The sequence below is a fragment of the Larus michahellis genome, chromosome 31, assembly GCF_964199755.1.
Source record: "Larus michahellis chromosome 31, bLarMic1.1, whole genome shotgun sequence".
In the NCBI taxonomy this organism is placed as follows: domain Eukaryota; kingdom Metazoa; phylum Chordata; class Aves; order Charadriiformes; family Laridae; genus Larus; species Larus michahellis.
In genome coordinates, this window is record NC_133926.1 from 271773 (window position 1) to 297682 (window position 25910).

The following is a 25910-nucleotide window of genomic DNA, read 5'->3' on the forward strand; positions in this document are numbered from 1 at the left end:
GGGCGTCCTTACAGGCCACGCCCCCCCCCGCGGGACGCGAGCCCGGCTTCTTGGGGCACAGGCCACGCCCCCAAAGGCCAGAGGCCACGCCCCCTCTGAGAACGCCCCGCCTCCCCGTGCGGCGCTGACCACGCCCCCCATGGCCTATTGTGACCCGCCCCCCTTCAAGCTCCGCCCCTTCGCTTGGCCCCGCTCACCCCCCCCCCCCCGCCCCCCGCCCCTCGGGCAGGCCCCGCCCCCGGGCACAGACCACGCCCCCCCGGGCTGGCCCCGCCCCCCGGCAGCTTCCGCCCCCCCCCCCCCCCCGGTGCTGCATCGCCGTTGCCGGGGGGGGGCATCTCCATAAAGCTCCTGTTCTCCCAGAGATGGCTGTGTTCGCCTACGGACTGCCTGGCCCCTATAGCCCCCCCCGGCTCCTATAGCCCCCCTGACCCCTATAGCCCCCCCCAGCCCCTATAGACTCCCCCCATTCCATATAGACCCCCCCCAGCCCCTATAGTCCCCCTTGACCCCTAGAGCCACCCCTAGACCCTATAGACACCCCCCATCCCCTATAGCCCCCACATGCCCTATAGCCCTTCTAAACCCCTATAGCTCCCCCACCCCCTATGACCCCCCCCCCCATAGCCCCCCCCATCCCCTATAGGCTCCCACAGCCCCTATAGCATCTATAAGGGAGTGACCCCCCCCACACACCCCCCCGCAGGCAGTGGGTGCTGTTAGTCCAGTCTTTATTGCCCGGGCCCCCCCCCGGCGATGGGGGAGGGGGGGAGGGGTGTGTGTGTGGGGAGGGGTCCCCTTGCCCCTCCCCCTCCAGCTTTGTTCCCGGTGGGGGGGGGGGGGGGGAAGAGGGGGGGGGGAGCGACCCTTCCCCCCCCCCCCCCCCCCCCAATTATTCCAGTCTTTATCCCGCCCCCTTGGTCACAAGCTCCGCCCCCTCCTCTCACCACACCCCCCCCCCCGCGAGGGGGGAGGGGCGTTTGGCAGCAACGAGGGGGGGGAGGGACGGATTGGGGGGGGGGGAAGGGCGACACCCCCCCCCCCCCCAAATCTCCGGGCTCCCTTAAGGCAGCGTGGCAGGGACAGGGTTAGTGACACGGGGGGGGGGCTGACCCCCCCCCGCCCTAAAGGGGGGGTCCCCAAAGTGTGTGGGGACCCCCAAAAGTGTGTGGGGGGGCCCTCTCCCCCCCCTCGAGGTGAAGCCCCTCCCCCAAAAGGGGCTGCCCCTCCCCCAACGGGGTGACACCCCCTCGAAAAAAGTGGGGCCCCCCCGAAAATGGGGTGAACCCCCCCAAAACAGGCGTGACCTCCCCCCAAATAACGTGGGGCACCCCCAAAAATTAAGGGGTGCCCCCCCAAACATGGGGACCCCCCAATTAACAGGTAACCCCCCCAAAATGGGGTGACCCCCCCCCTAATTAAGAGATGCCTCCCCAATTAAGACGTAACTCCCCCAATTAAGGGACGACCCCCAATTAAGGGGTGCTCCCCCCAGTTAAGGCATGCCTCCCCAATTATAGGGTCCCCCCCTAATTAACGGGTATCCCCCCCCTAATTAAGGGCTGCCCCTCAATTAAGCTCTGAGCCTCCCCAGTCATGGGGGCCATCCCCTAATTAAGGGGTGCCCCCCCAAATAAGGGGTGCCCTCCAATTAAGGGGTGCCCCTCAATTAAGCGCCGAGCCCCCCCTAATTAAGGGCACCCCCCACAATTAAGGGATGTCCCCCCCCAATTAAAGGGTGCCCCCCAATTAAGGGGTGCCCCTCAATTAAGAGCTTAGCCCCCCCAGTTGAGGGCACCCCCCCAATTAAGGGGTGCCCCCCCCAATTAAGCTGTACCCCCCTTCGCACAGCAGGGGGCGCTATAGGGGGGGGAGGCGGGGGCAGGTCGCTCTTAAAGGGCCAGCGCACCATTTGGCAGAGGGGGCTTTTTGGGGGGGGTGTTTTCGCGGGGGGGTGTGGGGTGGTGTCAGAGAGGTTTCGGGGGGGGATGTGGGGGGTGTTGGTCCTCTTCTCTCCCCCCCCCCTCCCCGCCCCCCCACCTCCTTCTACTCGATTTCGACGATGAGGTCGTCCCCCTCCAGGCTCATGCCGGGGCGGACGTGGAGGCGGGCGACGGTCCCCGCCAGGGGGGCTGTCACCACCGTCTCCATCTTCATGGCGCTCAGGACGCAGAGGGGGTCGCCCTTGGCCACCGTCGCCCCCGCCTCCACCCGCACCTCCACCACCTCCCCCGGCATGGGGGCCCCCACCTGCCCCTTGGCCCCCCGCTCCGCCTTGGGGTGCACGTGCATCTCCTGGGGGGGGGGGAGAGAGAAAGGAAAAAAGGGGGGGGGGATCAGGGGGGGTTTTGGGTCCCCCCCAGACCCCCTTGTGTCCCCCAGAGCCCCCCCAGAACCACCCATGTCCCCAACGACCCCCCCTGTGTCCCCCAAGACCCCCCCTATGGTCCCTGGGACTCCCCCATGTCCCTTAACACCCCCCCCGTGTCCCCCAAGATCCCCTTGTGTACCCCAGGACACCCCCCATGGGTCCCCGGGACCCCCCCGTGTCCCCCAAGACCCCCCCTCTGGTCTCTGAGACTCCCCCCCGACGTCCCTTAAACCCCCCCCCGTGCCCCCCAAGATCCCCTCGTGTACTCCAGGACACCCCCCCATGGTCCTTGGAACCCCTCCCCCCCCGTGTCCCCCAGAACCTTCACGTGTCCCCCGAGATCACCAAAGACCCCCCCTCAGATGCCCCTGGAACCTCCAAATGCCCCCCCAAGCCCCCCCAGCCCCCCCATTCCCCACACGAGGATGGAGCGCCAACAAAATCTCCCCCCATCATCCCTCCAGCCCCCCTTCAGACCCCCCCCCAGACCCCCCATCAGCCCCCCCGGCCCCCCCACTTTCATGGCCTGGGTGTCCCCCGTGAGGATGGAGCGCCGTTGCCCGTTGAGTTCCAAGTAAATCTCCCCCCATCAGCCCCCCCAAACCCCCCCAGACAACCCCAAGACCTACCCCCAGACCCCCCTGAACCCCCCCAGACCCCCCCAGGACCCCCCAAGACCCCCCCAAGCCCCCCTCCAGACCCCCCCCTCCATGCCCTGAGTGTCTCACATGGGGATGGAGCGCAGCTGCCCATTGAGTTCGGAGAAAACCTCCCCCCATCATCACCCCAGCCCCCCTCAGACCCCCCCCAAACCTCCCCCGCCCCCCGGCCCCCCACCTTCATGGCCTGGGTGTCCCGCACGAGGATGGAGCGCAGCTGCCCGTTGAGCTCGAAGAAAACCTCCCGCTGCCCCGCGGCGTTCAGGTCCCCCAGCGCCAGCGCCTTGATGTGCAGCGTCTTCCCCCGCTCCAGCTCCACCTGCGCGGGCGAGGGGGGGTGTGCGAGGGGTCCCCCTCCAGTCCCCTCCCAGTGCCTCCCAGTCCCCTCCAGTCTCCTTCCAGTGCCTCCCAGTGCCCCCCAGTCCCCTCCCAGTCCCCTCCAGTCTCCTTCCAGTGCCTCCCAGTGCCCCCCAGTCCCCTCCCAGTCCCCTCTCGGTGTCCCCAGTCCCCTCCCAGTCCCCTCCAGTCTCCTTCCAGTGCCTCCCAGTGCCTTCCAGTCCCCTCCCAGTCCCCTCCAGTCCCCCCTCAGTGCCCCCGGTCCCCTCCCAGTCCCCTCCAGTCCCCTCCAGTCTCCTCTCAGTGCCTCCCAGTCCCCTCCCAGTGCCTCCCAGTCCCCTCCAGTCCCCTCTCGGTGTCCCCCGGTCCCCTCCCAGTCCCCTCCAGTCCCCTCCAGTCTCCTTCCAGTGCCTCCCAGTGCCTCCCAGTGCCCTCCAGTCCCCTAGAGTGCCCTCCCTCAGTGCCCCCCGGTCCCCTCCCAGTCCCCTCCAGTCTCCTCTCAGTGCCCCCCAGTCCCCTCCCAGCGCCTCTCAGTCCCTTCCAGTCCCCTCCCAGTGCCTCCCAGCGCCCCCCAGCCCTCTCCCAGTTCTTCCCAGTCCCCTCCCAGTCGCCCCCCAGCCTCCCAAGCCTGCCCCACCTCAAACTCCTCGGCGATGGTGGGCCCCTCGAGGAAGAGGCGGGTGCCCAGGCAGGAGACGGGGCCGAAGGTGGAAGTGAAGGTGCGGAAATCGTCGTAGACTTTGGGGTAGAGGGCGGCCGAGAGCAGGTCCTCGGGGGTGGTGGGGGCCCCATGCCGCGCCCCCAGCTCCTGCCCCAGCGCCTCGAAGTCCAGCGGGGGCAGCGAAGCCCCTGGCCGCCCCTCGACGCGGGGCAGGTCCTTCAGTACCTGTGGGGGGCAGATGGAGGGCGTCGGCATGGCAACGGGGGGGCTGGGTGCCATGGTAACGGGTGATGGAGGGGGCGGGAGGGACCGCAGCATCCTGCCCTGGGCTCATTGCTAGGGACAGGTGCTGTGGGGACCCGTTGCTAGGGACGGGTGCCATGGCAACCAGACATAGGGACTCGTTGCCAGGGACTGATGCTGTGGGGACCCGTTGCTAGGGTAGGGTGCCATGGCAACCATCCCTGGGACCTGTTGCTAGGGTAGGGTGCCATGGCAACCATCACTGGGACCCATTGCTAGGGTCGGGTGCCATGGCAACCATCACTGGGACCCGTTGCTAGGGTAGGGTGCCATGGCAACCAGACATAGGGACTCGTTGCCAGGGACTGATGCTGTGGGGACCCGTTGCTAGGGACGAGTGCTATGGCAACCATCCCTGGGACCCGTTGCTAGGGTAGGGTGCCATGGCAACCATCCCTGGGACCCGTTGCTAGGGTAGGGTGCCATGGCAACCAGACACAGGGACTCGTTGCCAGGGACCGATGCTGTGGGGACCCGTTGCTAGGGTAGGGTGCCATGGCAACCATCCCTGGGACCTGTTGCTAGGGTAGGGTGCCATGGCAACCATCACTAGGACCCATTGCTAGGGTAGGGTGCCATGGCAACCATCACTGGGACCCGTTGCTAGGGTCGGGTGCCATGGCAACCATCACTGGGACCCATTGCTAGGGTCGGGTGCCATGGCAACCATCACTGGGACCCGTTGCTAGGGTAGGGTGCCGTGGCAACCAGACATAGGGACTCGTTGCCAGGGACTGATGCTGTTGGGACCCGTTGCTAGGGATGGGTGCCATGGCAACTGGTAGTGGGACCTGTTGCTAGGGTCGGGTGCCATGGCAACCATCCCTGGGACCCGTTGCTAGGGTAGGGTGCCATGGCAACCGGCACAGGGACCCGAAGACTCCTCCCAGTGCCTCTCAGTCCCTTTCCAGTGCCTCCCAGTGCCCTCCCAGCCTCCCAGTCCCCTCCAGTGCCTCCCAGTCTCCTCCCAGCCTCTTCCATGTCCTCCCAGTCCCTCCCCAGTGCCCTCCCAGTGCCTCCCAGTGCCCTCCCATCTCCTCCCAGTCCCTTCCAGGGCTCCCTAGTCTCCTCCCAGCCTCTTCCATCTCCTCCCAGTCCCTTCCCAGTGCCTCCCAGTCCCCTCCCAGCGTCTCCCAGTACTCACCCTGGAGCGGAAGGGCTCGGGGAAGCCCCCCGGGGGGATTCCGATGTGGCCCTGGAGGAACTCCACGACGGAGAGGGGGAAGGAGAGCTCGTCCGCCCGCGCCTCCACCTCCTCCCGCGACAGCCCGTTCTGCACCATGAACTGCGCCAGGTCCCCCACCACCTTCGAGGACGGCGTCACCTGCACCCGGCAACGTCACCCCGGGGGAGAGGGAGGGATGCGTCACCTCGCGGGGTCGCCCCGAGGCGTCACCCCACTATGCTGCTCCCACAGGGATCCTTCCTGGGGATGGGGAGCACCCAACCCATGGAGCACCCAACCCACGGGCACCACCCACCCCATGGGCACCACCTCATGGAGACCATCTACCTCATGGAGACCACCCGCCCCATGGAGACCACTCACCCCATGGGACACCACCCACCCCAGAGAGATCACCCAATGGGACGATCCCACCCCACAGAAACTGTCCTACTCCATAGACACCATCTACCCCATGGATACTATCCTACAGAGACCACCCACCCCATGGAGACCACCCTATGGAGACCACCCACCCCATGGAGACCACCCACCCCACGGGACATCACGCTATCGACACCTCCCATCCCGCAGAGACTACTCACCCCATGGACACCACCCACCCCACAAAGACTGCCCCGCAGAGATCATCCCACCCCATGGAGACCGCCTTTTCCACGGAGACCACCTATCCCATGGAGACCATCTATCCCACAGAGACTCCCCACCCCATGGAACACCACCCACCTCACAGAGATCACCCCATGGAGACCATCTCACCCCATGGAGACGATCCTACTCCATGGAGACCACCCACCCCACGGAGACCACCCATCCTATGGACACCACCCACCCCACAGACACCACCTATTCCATAGAGACCATCTCCATTGACACCATTCCATGGAGATCACCTCCCCCATAGAGAGCACCCCATGAAGACCACCCCCAACCCCTTCCCAGCCCCACCTTAATGAGGTCCCCGAGGATCTTGTTGGCCTCGGTGTAGGCTTTCTTGACCTCCTTGAACTTGTGGCCCAGCCCCATGGCGTGGGCCTGGAAGTGGAGGTTGGTGTATTGTCCCCCCGGGATCTCGTTCTCGTAGACGTCCGCGTTGCCCGACTTCATGGTGGCCGTGCAGTCGAAGGCGGCGTAGAGCGCCCGCGCCGCCTCCCAGTACTCGCTGTACTCAAACACCCGCTCCAGCGCGATGCCTGCGGGGTGGCATGGGTGGGGGTCACCCACGGATGGGGAGCCCGTGGGGACACCACGGTGAGGGGGGGCCATGGGTTGGAGGCCACCGCGGTTGAGGGCCACCATGGACTGGGCATGATGTCGTGACTGAGGTGGCACCACCATGGCCATGGTACCATTGTTGTGACCACGCTGGCATTACCACGGCCACAGGCCCATCAATATGGCCATGGTGGCACCACAGTGGTGGCGCCTTCATGACCACGGTCATCGTGCCATTGCCATGGCCACAGTGCCATTAGCATGACCATGATGCCGTGGCCAAGACCCTGGCAGCACCTTCATGACCCACACTGACACCTCCATGATCGCATTGGCATTACCAAGACCATGGTGACAACCCCAATGACCATGTTGCCACCTCCTGACTGTGTTGACAATGCCAAGACCACGTTGCCACCTCCCTGACCATGTTGCCACCTCCATAACCACGTTGCCATTGCCAAGACCATGGTGGCACCTCCATGACCACACCACCACCTCCCTGACTATGCTGGCACCTCTATGATCACGTTGCCACCTCCGTGACTGTGGTGGCATCTTCCTGACCGTGGTGGCATCTCCATACCCACGTCACCACCTCCATGACCACACGGCCATTGCCAAGACCGTGGTGGAACTTCCACAACTACGTCACCACCTCCCTGACTATGTTGCCACCTCCATGACCACGTCACCGTCTCCAAGACCCCGGTGGCCCCTCCGAGGGGGTGTCCATACCTGTGTCGAGGGGGGTCCCGCGGGCGCAGGCCACCAAGGCGCCCATGCTGGGTTGGGAGGTCATGCCGGACATGGCGTCCACGGCCACGTCCACCACGTCGGCGCCGGCGTTGGCGGCCGCCAGCATGGAGGCCACGCCGGCCCCGGCGGTGTCGTGGGTGTGGATGTGCAGCGGCACCTCGGGGAACTGCTCCCGCAGGGCCCCCACCAGCAACCGGGCGGCCGGCGGCGTCAGCAGCCCCGCCATGTCCTGGGGGGGGGGACACGGGGGTCATGGGGGGAGGTCATGGGGGTCACGGGGACCCCCCGCCTCCCAGAACGTCTCCATCCCCCCACCAGGAGCTGCCCCACTGTGTCTTGGGGGAGTAAGGGACCCCCAAAGCCACTCCCCAGCCCCCCAGGATCCCCAAATCCGCCCCCCCCGACACCCAAATCCCCCCTCCCAGCCCCCCAAAGGCCCTTCCACCCCCCAAATTCCCCCTCCCAGCCCCCCAAGACCCCCGAATCCCCCCCTCTCATCCCTCCAATCCCCCCTCCCAGCGCCCCAGGACCCCCAAACCCCCCTCCCAACCCCCCCAACCCCCCCAAAATCCCCCCTCCCAACCCCTCATCCCCCCTCCCTCCCCCTCTCGACCCCCCAAACCTCCCTCCCAGCCCCTCATCCCGCCTCCCGACCCCCCCAAGCCCCCTTCCAGCCCCTCCTGACCTCCCAAACTCCCCTCCCAACCCCCCCAGGACCCCCAAATCCCCCCTCCTAACCCCTCATACCCTCTCCCGCCCCCTCTCGAGCCCCCCAAACCTCCCTCCCAGCCCCTCATCCCCCCTCCCGACCCCCCCAAGCCCCCTTCCAGCCCCTCCTGACCTCCCAAACTCCCCTCCCAACCCCCCCAGGACCCCCAAATCCCCCCTCCCAGCCCCTCATCCCCCCTCCCGACCCCCCCAAACCCCCCTCCCATTCCCCAACTCCCCCTCCCAACCCCCCCGGGCACCCAAATCCCACATCCCAGCCCCTCAGGACCCCCAAATCCCCCCTCCCACCACCCTCCGATCCCCCCAAACCCCCTCCCAACCCCTCATCCCCCCTCCGGCCCCCCTGAAGACCCCCAATTCCACATCCCCCCCCCGCCCCAAACCTTGATGCAGAGGATGTGGGTGCCAGCGGCCACCAGCTCGCGGGCCAAGCCCAGGTAGTAGTCGAGGCTGTACTTGGTGCGGGAGGGGTCGGCCACGTCCCCGGTGTAGGACAGGGCGGCCTCCACCACCGCCCCCGCCCGCCCCGCGGCCTCCACCCCCAGCACCAGGTTGGGCAGGTAGTTGAGGGCGTCAAAGACTCGGAAAATGTCCATCCCGTTGGCCACCGCCACCTCGCAGAAGCTGGGGAAGGGGGGGGGGGTTTAGGGGGCGCCTGGGGGTCCCCGTGTCCCCTCGTGTCCCCTCAACCCTTCATGACCCGCCGCGCTCTGGCGTCCCTTCGTCCCTCCCTGGTCTCCCATGGCCTCGTGAGCCCTCGCCCCACCGTGTCCCTCCACGTTCTGCCGTGTCCTTGATGTCCCCTGTCCCTTCATCCCACCGCATCTCCTCATGTCCTTCATGTCCCCTCATCCTTCCGTGTCCCCCCATGTCCCTGATGTCCCCTGCTCCCCCATCCCACCATGTCTCCCCATGTCCCAATGCCCCCCAGTGTCCCCATGTCCCTCCATGTCCATGTCCCCATGTCCCCCCAGTGTCCCCATGTCCCCCCATGCCCCCCATCCCTCCACATCTCCCCCTGTCCCCCCATGTCCCCACGCCCCCACAGTGTCCCCATATCCCTCCATGTCCCCCTAATGTCCCCATGTCCCCCCATGCCCCCCCATCCCTCTACGTTTCCCCTTGTCCCCCCATGTCCCAATGTCCCCCAGTGTCCCCATGTCCCTCCATGTCCCCCCAGCGTCCCCATGTCCCCCCATGTCCATGTCCCCCCAGTGTCCCCATGTCCCTCCATGCCCCCCCATGTCCCCCCATGTCCCAATGCCCCCCAGTGTCCCCATGTCCCCCCATGTCCATGTCCCCCCAGTGTCCCCATGTCCCTCCATGTCCATGTCCCCATGTCTCCCCAGTGTTCCCATGTCCCCCCATGCCCCCCCATCCCTCTACGTTTCCCCTTGTCCCCCCATGTCCCAATGTCCCCCAGTGTCCCCATGTCCCTCCACGTCCCCCCATGCCCCCCCATCCCTCTACATCTCCCCATGTCCCCCCATGTCCATGTCCCCCTAGTGTTCCCATGTCCCTCCATACCCCCCAATGTCCCCATGTCCCCCCAGTGTCCCCACGTGCCCCCATGCCCCCCACGTCCCCCCGGGTCCCCCCAGGTCCCCCCGCGCCCCCGGCCGACCGGTAGATGACGTTGTCGGGGTAGTTGGTGTAGCCGACGGCGTTGGCGCCGCGCAGCAGCATCTGGAAGGGGATGTTGGGGACCAGGCGCCGCAGCTCCCGCAGCCGCTCCCAGGGGCACTCGTGCAGGAACCGCATGGCCACGTCGAAGGTGGCGCCTGCCGGACACGCCCCGTCCTCGCGTGCAAGCCCCGCCCCTCCCCGTGCAAGACACGCCCCTCCTTGCGTGAGCCCCGCCCCCTCGCGCGAGCCCTCCCCGCCCCACCTCCCTTGGGGCTCCCCAGGCAAGCCCCACCCAAGTGAAGCCCCGCCCACTCCGCAAAGCCCCGCCCCGACATAAACCCCGCCCACCCAACGAAGCCCCGCCCCCTCGTGGCGCCCCATTGATGCCCTGTCCCTGAGACTGCGCCCCACTTGGCCACACCCCCTCAATGAAGCCCCACCCACATGAGGCTCAGCCCCCCCGAAGCCCCGCCCCCCGTGCCCCAACCCCCCCCAGGCCCCGCCCCCTCCCGCCCCCACGTCTCCAGGCCCCGCCCACACGAGGCCCCGCCCCCTCCCATGAGACCCCGCCCCTCCAGTCATCCAAGCCCCGCCCCCCCGAGACCCCACTCCACCAGGCCCCACCCACTCCCCCTTCTCCAAGCCCCGCCCCTCCATGCCCCCGCCCCCCCGTGTCCCCACCCCCAGGCCCCGCCCACACGAGGCCCCATCCCCTCCCATGAGACCCCGCCCTTCCAGTCAGCCAAGCCCCGCCCCCCAAGACCCCACCCCCAAACCCCACCCCTCCAATCATCCAAGACCCCCCGAGACCCCACCCGTCCAAGCTCCGCCCCCCCAAGACCCCACCCTGAAACCCCGCCCCTCCACATATCCAAGCCCCGCCCCCCCAAGACCCCACTCCTCCGGGCCCCACCCCCCCACCCCTTCTCCAAGCCCCGCCCCTCCAAGCCCCGCCCCCCGTGGCCCCGCCCCCGCTGACCTCCCCAGGTCTCCATGCTGCAGAGGGGGCTGAGGTTGTGGGCGACGAAGGGGGCGACGCGGGCGAGGTCGCGGGTGCGGACGCGGGTGGCCAGCAGGGATTGGTGGGCGTCGCGGAAGGTGGTGTCGGTCAGCAGCAGCCCCCGGTGCCCCCGCACCGCCCGGGCGAAGCCCCCCGGGCCCTCCCGCGCCAGCACCGCCCGCAGCCCCGCCGGGGGGTCCCCTGCGCCGACATTGGGGGGGGAGGGGTCAGCAGGGGGTCCCGGCGCATGCACGGCGCACGCCAAGGTGGGCCGCGCGCATGCCGAGCGCGCACGATGTGCACGCGCCAGGGTGCGCCACGCATGCGCTGCGGCACGCCGCGAACACGCCACGCACACGCAGTGGCACGCCATGGATACATGCCACGGACACGCTACGGCACGCCGCGAACACGCCACGCACACACAGTGGCACGCCATGGATACATGCCACGGACACGCTACGGCACGCGGCGAACACGCCACGCACACGCAGTGGCACGCCATGGATACATGCCACGGACACGCTACGGCACGCCGCGAACACGCCACGCACACGCAGTGGCACGCCATGGATACATGCCACGGACACGCTACGGCACGCCGCGAACACGCCACGCACACGCAGTGGCACGCCATGGATACATGCCACGGACACGCTACGGCACGCCGCGAACACGCCACGCACACGCAGTGGCACGCCATGCACACGCCAAGCACACCCACCACAGTCTGCCCCACACACACTATGGCACGCCATGAACACGCCAGGCACACGCTACAACACGCCACGGACACGCCAGCCCCCCCCCCCCGCTCACCCATGGGCACCGGGGGGGGGTTGGGCTCCACCAGCGCCGCCTTGGCCTTGACGGGGAGGGGGGTGCTGGGGCCGTTCACCATCACGTGACCTGGGGGGGGGGGACACACACACGCACACGTGACACGTGGTCAAGGGGGGGGGGGGGCCAGGACACACACCCCCCCCCCCCCCCCCCCCCCCCAAAACCCACCGGAGCCCCCCCAGGGCCTCAGAGCCCCCCCGGACCCCTCCCAGGTCCCCCCAACCCCAGGACCCCTTAAAGCCCCCAGCGGCCCCCCAGACACCCCACAGAGTCCCCAAGACCCCCCCAGGGACCCCTTAGAGCCCCCAGGGACCCCAAATATCCCCCCAGCCCCCCCCCCCAAGCCCCCTTAGAGCCCCCAGCACCCCTCCAGGACCACCCAGACCCCCCCCCAGCACCCCCAGGGACCCCTTAGAGCCCCCAGGGACCCCCATTATGCCCTTGGGACCCCTCCCAGCCCCCCCAAAGACCCCTTAGAGCCCCCAGAGCCCCCAATATCCCCCCAGACCCCTCCCAGCACCCCCAGGGACCCCTTAGAGCCCCCAGGGACCCCCATTATGCCCTCGGGCCCCCCCAGCCCCCCCAAAGACCCCTTAGAGCCCCCAGAGCCCCCAATATTCCCCCAGGGACCCCTTAGAGCCCCCAAGCCCCCCCAGTATCCCCCCAGGGACCCCCAAGACCCCTCCCAACCCCCCCTCCCATGACCCCTTGGAGCCCCCAAGCCCCCCCTAGTATCCCCCCCAACCCCTCCCAGCACCCCCAGGGACCCCTTAGAGCCCCCAGGGTCCCCCAGTATCCCCCCAGGGACCCCCAAGACCCCTCCCAAGCCCCCCTCCCATGACCCCTTAGAGCCCCCAAGCCCCCCCTAGTATCCCCCCCAACCCCTCCCAGCACCCCCAGGGACCCCTTAGAGCCCCCAGGGCCCCCCAATATCCCCCCAGAGACCCCCAAGACCCCTCCCAGCCCCCTCAAAGACCCCTTAGGGCCCCCAAGCCCCCCCAGTATCCCCCCAGGGACCCCCAAGACCCCTCCCAGCCCCCTCAAAGACCCCTTAGGGCCCCCAAGCCCCCCCAGTATCACCCCAGGGACCCCCAAGACCCCTCCCAGCCCCCTCAAAGACCCCTTAGGGCCCCCAAGCCCCCCCCCGTATCACCCCAGGGACCCCCAAGACCCCTCCCAGCCCCCTCAAAGACCCCTCAGGGTCCCCAAGCCCCCCCTAGTATCCCCCCCGACCCCTCCCAGCACCCCCAGGGACCCCTTAGAGCCCCCAGGGACCCCCCCCCCCCGTTACCCAGGTAGTGAAGCAGCTTCTGGGCCCGGTTCTGGCCGGGGCGCAGGTGGAAGAGCTCGGGGTTTTCGTCGATGAACTGGGTGTCGGCGGCGCCCCCCAAAAACTGGGGGTGGGCCAGGACGTTCTGCAGGAAGGGGATGTTCGTCTGCGGGAGAGGGCGTCCGTCAGCGTGCGACGCACGAGGGATTGGGGAGCGGGGGGGGGGTGCGCGTGTGTCAGGCATCATATCCCCCCCCCGCCCCCCCCCGGCCCTTCTCGTGCGACGCACCAGCGCCTTAGAGCCCCCCCAGCCCCGTCAGAGACCCCTTAGAGCCCCTGACCCCCAGACGTGCGTTGCACGAGGGACCTTCAGTGTTGCACAAGAGCTCCTCCACGCCCCCCCCCCCCATTGCACATTGCACTAGAGGCCCCCCCCAACACCCCCTGGTGCATCCCCCCCCCATCCTGCATCACACGAGCCCCCCCCCGCCAAACCTCCTGGTGCATCCCCACCCCCTCGTGCATCGCACAAGAGCCCCCCCAACACCCTCGTGCGTCGCACGAGGGCCCCCCCAGTGCCTCCCCCGGTGCGTTGCCCAGTCCCTCGTGCATCCCCATCCCCTTGTGCGTCGCACGAGGGGCCCCCCCAAGCCCCCCGTGCATCCCCAGCCCCTCGTGCATCGCACGAGGGCCCCCCCAATGCCCCCCCCCCCCCAACGCATTGCCCAATCCCTCCAGCATCCCCACAATACCCCCCCGGGTCTCCTAATATCCCTCCCAGCCCCCCCAAAGACCCCTCTCAGTGCCTCCAGGCCCCCGCAGTATCCCCTCGGGATGCCCCCAGACCCCTCCCAGCACCCCCAGGGACCCCTTAGAGCCCCCAGGGCCCCCCAATATCCCCCCAGAGACCCCCAAGACCCCTCCCAGCCCCCTCAAAGACCCCTTAGGGTCCCCAAGCCCCCCCAGTATCACCCCAGGGACCCCCAAGACCCCTCCCAGCCCCCTCAAAGACCCCTTATGGTCCCCAAGCCCCCCCTAGTATCCCCCCAGACCCTTCCCAGCACCCCCAGGGACCCCTTAGAGCCCCCAGGGTCCCCCAATATCCCCCCAGGGACCCCCAAGATCCCAGCCCCCCCCAAGACCCCTTAGAGCCCCTAAGCCCCCCCAGTATCACCCCAGGGTCCCTCCCATCCCCCCCCAGCCCCACCTTGACCCCCCGGATGCGGAACTCGGCCAGGGCCCGGCTCATCTTGGCGGCGGCCGCCGGCTGGTCGGGGCCGTGGGCCACCACCTTCACCAGCAGCGAGTCGTAGTGGGGGGAGATCAGGGCCCCCTGGAACGCCGAGGCCCCGTCCAGCCGGATCCCCATCCCCTCGCCGCTGCGGAACACCTGCCGGCACCCCCGCACCCTATAGACAGCTCTATAGGCGCCCCCGGGGCACTTACAGCGTCCTTGGAGCCCCTATAGAGCCTCCCATGGGCACCCACCCACCCACAGAGCCTCCCGTGGGCACCCACCCCCTGCCCAGAGCCCCTATAGAGCCTCATATAGGCACCCCGGAACCCTATAGAGAGCTCTATAGGTGTCCCTGGTCACTATAGGGTCCTTGGAGCCCCTATAGAGCCTCCCATGGGCACCCACCCACCCAAAGAGCCTCCTACGGCACCCCCAGAGCCTCCTATAGGCACCCACCCTCCCCCCAGTGCCCCTATAGAGCCTCATATAGGCACCCTGGAACCCTACAGAGAGCTCTATAGGTACCCCCGGGCCCTATAGGGTCCTTGAAGCCCCTATAAAGCCCCTTACAGGCACCCACCCACCCACAGCACCTGCTCTGGGCACACACCTACCCCACAGAGCCCCTGCAGAGCTTCCCACAGGCACCTATGGACCCTATAGGGTGCCACAGAGCCCCGATAGAGCCTCATATAGGCACCCCAGAACCCTATAGAGAGCTCTATAGGTGCCCACGGGCACTATAGGGTCCTTGGAGCCCCTATAGAGCCTCCCATGGGCACCCCTCTGCCCCGCAGAGCCCCTGTAGAGCTTCCCACAGGCACCTATGGACCCTATAGGGTGCCACAGAGCCCTGATAGAGCCTCATCTAGGCACCCCCGCACCCTATAGACAGCTCTATAGGCACCCACAGGCACTTTAGGGTCCTTGGACCCCTATAGAGCCTCTTTCGGGAACCCACCCACCCCACAGAGCCCCTACACAGCCTCATATAGGCACCCCGGCACCCTACAGAGAGCTCTATAGGCGCCCATGGGCCCTGTAGGGTCCATATAGGTGGTTCCATGGGGTGGGACCCCTGGGGTTGGTCCCATGGGGGGGGTCCCAAGGGAAGGTTCCAAGGGAGAATTCCAAGGGGGGGGGGCTGTCCCATAGGGGTGGTCCTACGGAGGTTCCCAAGGCGGTGTTGCCATGGGGGGCACCATGGGGTGGGTCTCAAGGAGGGGTCCCTGGGGGGTCCCAAGGGGTGGGACCCATGGGGGGTCCCAAGGGGGGGGTGTCCCAAGGTGGTCCCATGGGGTGGGACCCATGGAGGGTCCCCAGGGGGTCCCAAGGGGTGGGTCCCATGGAGGGTCCCAAGATGGGGTTCCAAGGGGGGGGTCCCATAGGGAGGTTCCATAGGGGTGGTCCCATGGAGGGTCCCAAGGAGGGGTCCCAAGGGGGGGGTCCCAAGGTGGTCCCATGGGGTGGGACCCATGGAGGGTCCCCGGGGGGTCCCAAGGGGTGGGTCCCATGGAGGGTCCCAAGGAGGGGGTCCCAAGGGGGGGGTCCCAAGGTGGTCACATGGGGTGGGACCCATGGAGGGTCCCCGGGGGTTCCCAAGGGGGGGGACCCATGGGGGGTCCCAAGGCGGGGGTCCCTGGGGGGTCCCATGGGGGGCCCCAAGGAGGGGTCTCAAGGGGGCTGCCAAGGTGGGGGTCCCAAGGGGGGCACCTCGATGCGGCCGGTGTCAGGCTGGAAGCCGCGCGCGGGGTCCTCGGTGGTGACGCGGCACTGGATGGCGCAGCCGTTCACACGGATGTTCTCCTGGCGCAGCCCCAGCTCCGGCAGCGACCGCCCCGCCGCCACCTGCAGCTGCGCGTGGACCAGGTCCACGCTGCGCGGGGATGCGGGGGGGGGGTCACCAGGGGGGTCACGGGGGGACACAGGGTTCCAGGGGCGACCCAGGAGGTCAGGGGGACCCAGGGGTCCAGGGGACCAGAGCATCCCGCATCCCTCCAGGGACCCAGAACCACCTTGCAGCCTCCCAACCCCAGGGACCCAGGTATTTGGGGGGGGGACCCAGAATTTTGGGGGGGACCCAGGTGTCGGGGGGGGAGCCAGGTGTCTGGGGGGGGGCACCCGGGCATCCAGGGGGGCCCTAGTGGTCAGGGGGGCCCAGGCATCCAGGGGGACCAGGGCATCCCGCATCCCTCCAGGGACCCGGAACCATCTTGCAGCCCCTCAACCCCAGGCGTGGGGGGGGGACCCAGGTGTCCTGGGGGGGCCCAGGTGTCTGGGGGGGGGACGACACCCAGGCATCCAGGGGGGACCCAGGCATCCAGGGGGGCCCAGGCATCCAGAGCATCCCGCATCCCTCCAGGGACCCAGAACCATCTTGCAGCCCCCTCAACCCCAGGCATGTGGGGGAGGACCCAGGTGTCCTGGGGGGCACCCGGACATCTGGGGGGGGCACCCAGGCATGCAGGGGGTTCCCCGGACATACAGCCCACCCCCCCTTCCTCCACCCCTCATCTTCCCAGGGACCCTACAGAGCCAGGCACCCGGGCACCCCCCCTCCCCATCCTCCCGGGGACCCAGGCGCCCGGGGTGGGGGGGGACAGGCAGGCAGCCGGGTACCCCCTCCCCGCGCCCCCCCCCGGGGATGCCGGCGCTCACTCGGTGATCTCCTCGGTGACCGTGTGCTCCACCTGCAGCCGGGAGTTGACCTCGATGAAGTAGTAATCCCCGCTCTGGTCCACCAGGAACTCCACCGTCCCCGCGTTCTCGTAGCCCACCTGCGTCACACACACACGCACCCCCCCGCGCCCCCCCCACCCCGGCGTCAGCAACCGGGTGACCCCGCTTCCCCCGGACACATGGGGGTGTCCCGTCCCCACCCCCAGCCCCGGGATTTCTGGGTCCCCCAGACACCCAGATCCCCCAAACGCATGGGTGTCCCCCCCGTCCCCCAACGCCTGGGTCCCCCCAGGGGATGGATGCACATCCCTTCCCCAGAGCCCTGGGTCCCCCCCCCACAACTCCTGAGTCCCCCCCCCCGCAACTCCTGGGACCCTTCTCCCAACTCCTGGGTCCCCCCCGCAATTCCTGGGTCGTCCCCCCCCAGTTCCTGGGACCCTTCTCCCAACTCCTGGGTCCCCCCCACAACTCCTGGGTCGTCCCCCCCCAGTTCCTGGGACCCTTCTCCCAACTCCTGGGTCCCCCCCGCAATTCCTGGGTCGTCCCCCCCCAGTTCCTGGGACCCTTCTCCCAACTCCTGGGTCCCCCCCACAACTCCTGGGTCGTCCCCCCCCAGTTCCTGGGTCCCTTCTCCCAACTCCTGGGTCCCCCCCCGGCAACTCCTAGGTCCCCCCCCCACAATTCCTGGGTCCCTTCTCCCAACTCCTGGGTCCCCCCCGCAATTCCTGGGTCCCCCCCACAATTCCTGGGTCCCTTCTCCCAACTTCTGGGACCCTTCTCCCAACTCCTGGGTCCCCCCCACAACTCCTGGGTCGTCCCCCCCCAGTTCCTGGGTCCCTTCTCCCAACTCCTGGGTCCCCCCCGCAATTCCTGGGTCCCATCCCCCCCCCTCCCCAAACTCCTGGGCGCTCCCAAACTTCTGCATCCCCCAAGAGACGGATTGCGCGTCCCTTCCCTGGACTCCTGCCCCGCCCCCCCCCCGCCAAGACTCCTGGGTCCCCCACCCCAAACTCCTGGGCGTCCCCAAACTTCTGTGACCCCCCCAAGAGATGGATGTGTGCCCCTTCCCTGAACTCCTTGGTACCCCCGCCCCGAGACTCCTGGGTCCCCCAAGGGATGGATGTGCATCCCTTCCTTGGACTCCTGGGTGTCCACCCCCCCGAGACTCCTGGGTGTCCCCAAACTTCCGGGTCCCCTGAGAGACGGACGCTCGTCCCTTCCCCGAACTCCGGGGTCCCCCCAGCTCAGCTCCTGGGTGTCCCCCGGACTCCTGGGTCCCCCGAGGGACGGATGCACGTCCCTTCCCCGCATTCCCGGGTGTCCCCCCCACCCAGACTCCCGGCTCCCCCTCGGAACTCCCGGGTCGCGTCCCCCTCCAAGCCCGGGACCCGCCGGGTGCCGGTACCTGCTGGGCGAGGCGGACGGCGTCGCTGGCCAGGCGGGCGCGGAGCTCGGGGTGCAGGCGGGCGGCCGGGGCGATCTCCACCACCTTCTGGTGCCGGCGCTGGATGGAGCAATCCCGCTCGTAGAGGTGCACCACGTTCCCGTGCTGGTCCCCTGGGGGGGGGCGGGATGGCGGGGTCAGAGATGACAGCGGGGGCCGGGGGGGGGACGGGACCCAGGGGTCCGGGCACCCCCAGAAGGGACCCAGGGGTCCGGGTGCCCTCACGCCCCCCGTTGAGGGACACAAGGACGGGGGAATCCCAAACCCCTGGGTCCCCCAAAACCTCCAGGGACCACCCAAAGCCCCCAGGGACCCCCCCGAGGCCCCCAGGGACTTCCCCAAAGCCCCCAGGGATTCCCCCTAAAGCCCCCAGGGACCCCCCCACAGCCCCTAGGGATTCCCCCGAAGTCCCCAGGGACTCTCCCCAAAGTCCTGGTGTGTCCCCCCAAAAGCCTCAGGGACCCCCTAAAGCCCCAGGGACCCCCCCAGAGCCCCCAGGGGTTCCCCCCAAAGCCCCCAGGTGTTACCCCAAAGTCCCAGAGACACCCGCAGAGCCCCCAGGGACTCTCCCAAAAGTCCTGGTGTCCCCCACCAAAGTCCCAGGGACCCCCCCTAAAGCCCCCAGGGACTGCTTAAAGCCCCAGGGATTCTCCCCGAAGTCCTGGTGTCCCCCCCAAAGCCCCAGGGACCCCCTAAAGCCCCAGGGACCCCCCCAGAGCCCCCAGGGACTCCCCCAAGGACTCCCCCTAAAGCCCCCAGGGACCCCCCCAAAGTCCCCAGGGACTCTCCCCAAAGCCCCAGGGACCCCCCCTAAAGCCCCAGGGACTGCCCCTAAAGCCCCAGGGACTCCCCCCAAAGCCCCCCCCCAACTCCCCCCCCCGCCACTGCGACCTACCCAGGATCTGGACCTCGATGTGCCGCGGCCGCTCGATGAATTTCTCCACGAAAAGGGCCCCGTTGCCGAAAGCGGCCAAAGCCTCCGAGGTGGCGCGGGAGAAACTCTCCTCCAGCTCCTGCGCACGCAGGGACGCCTGGGTGTCCCCCCCCGCCGGACGCCTGGGATCCCCCCGGGACGTGTGGGACCCCCCCACCCACTGGGGTCCCTTGGGGATGCCCGGGACCTTCCCATCCATTTGGGTCCCCGGACTGGGGGGAGTCCCGGGGTGGGGATCCCGGGGAATTAGGGGTCCCAGATGCCTGGGTCTCATGGCTGGGGGGGCGTCCCAGGGTGGGGGTCCCAGGGAATTGGGGGTCCTGGGGAATCGGGGGTCCTGGATGCCTGGGTCTCATGGCTGGGGAGGGTCCTGTGGGTCCTGGTTGGAGGGGTCCCATGGCTGGGAGGGGTCTGAGGGTGGGGGTCCCCAGGGAACTGGGGGTCCCGGCTGCCTGGGTGCCATGGCAGGGGGTGTCCCGGGGTGGGTGTCCCGGGGAATTGGGGGTCCCGGACACACGGGTCCCACAGCAGGGGAGTCCCATGGCTGGGGGTCCCAGGGAATTGGGGGTCCTGGGGAATCGGGGGTCCTGGATGCCTGGGTCCCATGCCTGGGGGGGGTCCCATTGGTCCTGGATGGCAGGGTCCCATGGCTGGGGGTCCCGGGAAACTGGGGATCCCAGATGTCTGGGTCCCATGGCTGGGGGTCCCGGGGGTCCTGGCCACTTGGGTCCCATGGCACGGGGGGGTCCTGGAGTGGGGGTCCCAGGGAATTGGGGGTCCCAGATGCCATGGCGGGGGGGGGCCAATGGCAGGGGGCTCCCCATGGCAGGGGTCCCAGGGAATTGGGGTCCCGGTGACCGGGTTCCCATGGTGGGGGGGGGGGGATCCCGTGGGGTCCCCCGTACCTCTGGGGACCGGACCACCCTCATGCCGCGGCCGCCGCCACCGTGGGCCGCCTTGAAGATGACGGGGAACCCGACGCGGCGGGCGAAGTCCTGCGCCTCCGACAGCCCCGACACCGGCGACGACGTCCCCGGCACCACCGGCACCCCTGGAGGCGGGGGACGACAACACACACCCACCCCCCCCCCGTCAGTGCCAGCGTCGGGGACACCCCGATCCCCCCCCAACAACCCGCTCCCCAACGACCCCCCCCAAGAACACCCAAACCCCCTGAATCCCACCCCCTTCCCCAGGCACCTGGAGCCCCCCACAACACCGCCCAGAGCCCCCCAGTAACCTCAGAGCCCCCCCCCAAAACATCCTGTACCCCCCCAATAACCCCACAGCCCCCCAACAAGCCCACGGCCCCCCCCATAACCTCCTGTACCCCCCCAATAACCCCACAGCCCCCCAACAAGCCCACGGCCCCCCCCATAACCTCCTGTACCCCCCCAATAACCCCACAGCCCCCCAACAAACCCATAGCCCCCCCCATAGCCTCCTGTACTCCCCAATAACGCCATACCCCCCATAACCCCCCCAAATGACCCCATAACTCCCCCATAAACCCCCAAATAACCCCATAACTCCCCCATAACCCCCCCTCGCCCCCCCCCAAATAACCCCGTAACTCCCCCCTACAACCCCCCAGCCCCCCCATATAACCCCATAACTCCCCCCTATCCCCCTAAATAGCCCCATAACCCCCCCAGAAGCCCCCCCCAAACCCCGTCTCCCCCTGCCCCCCCCCCCGTCCTCACCGGCAGCGATGGCGATGGCGCGAGCCTCCACTTTATCCCCCATCTTGCGGACGACGTCAGGGGGGGTCCCACGAAGCGGACCCCCGCGTCCAGGCAGGCCTGGGCGAAGTCGGCTCGCTCCGACAGGAACCCGTATCCCGGGTGGATGGCGTCCACCCCGTTCTCCTGGGAGGGGGGAAACCCAGGCGTCGGGGGTGTCCCATGACCCCCAGAACCCCCCCTTCCCCCCCGCCACAAGGGACCCAGGCATCTGGGGGGGGTCCCCGTGATCCCCAGCACCCCCAGACCCCTCCCCTCCCCAGGCATCCGGGTGGCCCCACCTCCAGGGACCCAGGAGTTCCCCCCCCAGGGGACCCAGGCATGTGTGTCCCCCCCAGGATGTCCCCCCCCACGGGACCCAGTCGTGTCCCCCATAGGGACCCAGGTGTTCCCTATCCCGGAGGACCCAGACATGCCCCCCCCCTCCCCACCCAGATGTCCCCCCCATAGGGGTCCCAGACATCCCCCATAGGAGACCCAGGCACGTCCCCCCCAAGATGTCCCCCCCATAGGGGACCCAGGCATGTCCCCCCCCTCAGGCGTCCCCCTCCTCAGATGTCCCCCCCATAGGGGACCCAGGCATGTCCCCCCCCTCAGATATCCCCCCCATAGGAGACCCAGGCATGTCCCCCCCAAGACGACCCCCCCATAGGGGACCCAGGCATGTCCCTCCCTCAGATGTCCCCCCCATAGGAGACCCAGGCATGTCCCCCCCCCTCAGATGTCCCCCATAGCAGACCCAGGCATGTCCCACCCCAAGATGTCCCCCCCATAGGGGACCTAGACATCCCCCATAGGGGACCCAGGCATGGTCCCCCCCACCAAGATGTCCCCTCCATAGGGGACCCAGGCATGTCCCCCCCCATAGGGGACCCAGGCACCCCCCACAGGGGACCCAGGCATGTCCCCCCCCAAGATGTCCCCCCCATAGGGGACCCAGACATCCCCCATAGGAGACCCAGGCATGTCCCCCCCCAAGATGTCCCCCCCATAGGGGACCCAGATATCCCCCACTGGGGACCCAGGCATGTCCCCCCCCAAGATGTCCCCCCCATAGGGGACCCAGACATCCCCCATAGGGGACCCAGGCATGTCCCCCCCCATAGGGGACCCAGGCACCCCCCACAGGGGACCCAGGCATGTCCCCCCCTCCAAGATGTCCCCCCCATAGGGGACCTAGACATCCCCCATAGGGGACCCAGGCATGTCCCCCCCCATAGGGGACCCAGGCACCCCCCACAGGGGACCCAGGCATGTCCCCCCCCCCAAGATGTCCCCCCCATAGGGGACCCAGACATCCCCCATAGGGGACCCAGGCATGTCCCCCCCCATAGGGGACCCAGGCACCCCCCACAGGGGACCCAGGCATGTCCCCCCCTCCAAGATGTCCCCCCCATAGGGGACCTAGACATCCCCCACAGGGGACCCAGGCATGGTCCCCCCCCAGATGGCCCCCCCATAGGGTCCCCAATCATGTCCCCCGCAGGGGACCCAGGCACCCCCCCCGCGGTACCTGCGCCACGCGGATGATGTCGGGGATGTGGAGATAGGCCTGGACGGGGGGCAGCCCCCGCCCCACCAGATAGGCCTCGTCCGCCTTCTGCCGGTGCATCTGCCCCGTGTCCTGCTCCGAGTAGACGGCCACCGTCCGGATCCCCAGCTCCGTGCAGGCCCGGAACACCCGGATGGCGATCTCACCTTGGGGGGGGGACAGGGGGGACAGGGACATGGGGATACGGGCATGGGGACACCCCCGCGACAGCCCGTCCTGCTTGGGGACACAGGGATGGGGACATCCCGGCTGGGAGGGGGGCACAGGGACATGGGGACACCCCAGGGATACCCCGTCCCACTGGGGACACGGGGATGGGGACACCTCGGGGACACCCCGGCTGGGAGGGGGGCACAGGGACACCCCATCCCACTGGGGACATGGCGATGGGGACACCCCGGGGACATCCCAGCTGGGAGGGGGGCACAGGGACATGGGGACACCCCAGGGACACCCCATCCCACTAGGAACATGGGGATGGGGACACCTCGGGGACACCCCGGCTGGGAGGGGGGCACAGGGACACCCCATCCCACTGGGGACACGGGGATGGGGACACCTTGGGGACACCCCGGCTGGGAGGGGGGCACAGGGACACCCCATCCCACTGGGGACACGGGGATGGGGACACCTTGGGGACATCCCGGCTGGGAGGGGGACACAGGGACACCCCATCCCACTGGGGACACGGGGATGGGGACACCTTGGGGACATCCCGGCTGCGAGGGGGACACAGGGACACCCCATCCCACTGGGGACGTGGGGATGGGGACATCCCAGGGACATGCCAGCTGGAGGGGGGCACAGGGACATGGGGACACGGGGGGGATCCGGGGGACATGGGGGAGCCCCAAGGGACAAGGGGGGGCACCCAAGGGACCCCCAGGGGACATTGTGGGGGGGGAATGGAGGGACAAAGGGGGTCCCAGGGGACGGGGGGGGGTCCAGGGGACACAGGGGGGGACAGAGGGGACAGAGGGGGATCCATGGGACATGGGGGGGCACCCAGGGGACACGGCGGGGGGGGATGTAGGGGACACAAGGGGGGGCCAGGGGGCATGGAGGGGAGATGGGGGGCCCCAGGGGACTCGGAGCCCCCCCCCCGCCGGTGACAGGGGTGTCCCCAGCGCCGTCACTCACCCCGGTTGGCCACCAGGACTTTGCGGATGGGCTGGTAACTGACGGGGCGGGTGGTCCCGGGGGGGGGACCCCGCAGCAGCCGCACCCCCAGGAGGGCCCGGCCCCCCCCGCGGGGGATGCACAGCTGCAACATCTGGGGACAGGGACCGGGGAGGGGGACACACGCACACACGGGGACACCGGGGGGGACGCAGGGACATGGGGGGGGGGATGCAGGGAGGGACAGAGGGACACGGGGGGGGACAGAGGGACATGGGGGGACACAGGGAGGGACAGAGGGACACGGGGGACACATGGGGGGGGATGCAGGGACACGGGGGATACACAGGGACATGGGGGGATGCAGGGACACCGGGGGGGACACAGAGACATGGGAGGGACAGAGGGACATGGCGGGACACGGGGGGGACACAGGGACATGGGGGGGATACAGAGGCACACGGTGGGGACGCAGGGACACGGTGGGGGGACGACGACACAGAGACACGAGTGGGGGGGTCAGAGGTCAGCGCCGCGGCCGGCAGCCCCCCCCAAACCCCCAGCACAACCCTATACGAGACAGCGGAGAATCCCCCCCCTCCCCTTTCCTTCCCCCCCCCCCCCTTTCCCAGAAGGGACCCAGCGGCCGGGGCCGCTCACCTTTGCCCCGGTGCCCTTTGACCCCCACCCAAACACCAGCCCCCACAGGAGCCAGCGCGGAATCTCCCCCTCCCCCCACCTCAATTTCCCCAGAAATTGACCCAGGCCGATGGGCCACCCCTCCCCCCCCACCCCCCCGCCCCCTCACGACCTTTCCCCCACTGACCTTTGACCCCCAAACCCTCAGGAAGGGACCCATCCACCCCCCCCCGCCCCTTGCACAACCCCATACGAGACACTGGAGAATCCCCATCCCAATCCCGCACCTGGATTCTGCGCCACAACCCCCCCCCCCCCCCCCCCCCCGGCTTTCCCTCCTCGCCCCCGTTAATTCCTTAATTAGCAGGTTAACGAGGGGGAGGGTGACGCGTGTGTCCCGCGCACACGCGCGTGCAAAACCCCCCCCCCCTTCCTTGCACGAGGGCCCCTCGCACGAGCCCCTCTCTCGCACGAGTATTTCTTCCACCAGCCCCCCCCCTCGCACGAGCAGCTCTTGCACGAGGCGCCCCCCCCCTCGCACGAGCACGCCTCCCGCGAGCCCCCCCCCGGCACGAGCAGCTCTTGCACAAGTACCTGCGCCACGAGCCCCCCCCCCCCCTTGCACAAGCCCGTCTCCTTCACAACCCCCTCTTGCACAAGCACCTCCCTTGCACGCGCGCCCCTTGCACAAGCCCCTCGCCCACACGAGCTCCTCCCCGCGCGACACCCCCCCCCCCCGCCTTTTGCACGAGTCCTTCTTCCACGAGCCCCCCTCGCACAAGCCCACCTCCTTCACCAGCGCCTCTCGCACGAGCATCTCCCTTCGCACCAGCCCCTCTCCCTCACGACCCTCCTGTAGCACGAGCCCCCGTAGCACGAGCCCCCGCCTCGCACGAGTACTTCTTCCACGAGGCCCCCCCCCCCGGCCTTGCACAAACGCGTCTCCTTCACGAGCCCCCCGTTGCACGAGCATCCCTCGCACGAGCCCCCCTTGCACGAGCCCCGTCTCCTCCGCGACCGCCTCTTGCACAAGCCCCTCTCGCGCGCACAAGCGCCTCTTCCACGAGCCCCCTTTGCACGAGCCCCTCGCCCCCACGACCCCCCCCTCCCTCCCCTCACACGGACCCTTCTCCCACGAGCCCCCCTCCCTTGCACGAGCACCTCTTGCACAAGCAGCTCCCTTCGCACGAGCCCCTCTTGCACGAGCCCCTCTTGCACGAGCCCCTCGCCCTCACGACCCCCCCCCCTCGCACGAGATACACCCCCCCCACCCCCCCCGTTGCACGACTACCTCCTTCTTTCGCACGCTCGCCCCTCGCACGCTCGCCCCGCCCTCGCCCGCCCCCGGCACGAGCCCTCGCACGCCCCGGTGAATCATTCACCCGACGGGGCAAAGTCCGTACAGGCCCCATACGGCCCCCCCCCGGGGCACCTCTGGCCCCATACGGCCCCGGACGCCCCCGCGGACCAGCTGCTGCCCGGCGGCAAACTGGGAGTACTGGTTCATACTGGGGTTCTTGGGGGTGGGGGACTAAGTCTATAGGGGGTTGGTCTATAGGGGTCCCAGGTCCTGTAGGGGCTCCAGGTCCTATAGGGGCTCCCAGCC

General features: G+C 68.8%; 1 protein-coding gene across 1 annotated transcript; it reads right to left on the reverse strand.

The window, feature by feature from the left end:
* Positions 1 to 871: 871 nt before the first annotated feature.
* On the reverse strand, positions 872 to 24150 carry PC (pyruvate carboxylase). Its single transcript, XM_074568024.1, is given in 21 exon segments — positions 872 to 2295; positions 3209 to 3349; positions 4004 to 4252; positions 5475 to 5654; positions 6465 to 6709; positions 7470 to 7719; positions 8603 to 8843; positions 9844 to 10000; positions 10825 to 11046; positions 11665 to 11754; positions 12980 to 13124; positions 14166 to 14348; positions 15909 to 16071; positions 16854 to 16972; positions 18280 to 18431; positions 19214 to 19331; positions 20158 to 20303; positions 20956 to 21018; positions 21021 to 21120; positions 22508 to 22692; positions 23687 to 24150. Coding segments are annotated over 21 exon segments (3789 nt in total). The 5' UTR covers positions 24078 to 24150; the 3' UTR covers positions 872 to 2046.
* Positions 24151 to 25910: the final 1760 nt, after the last annotated feature.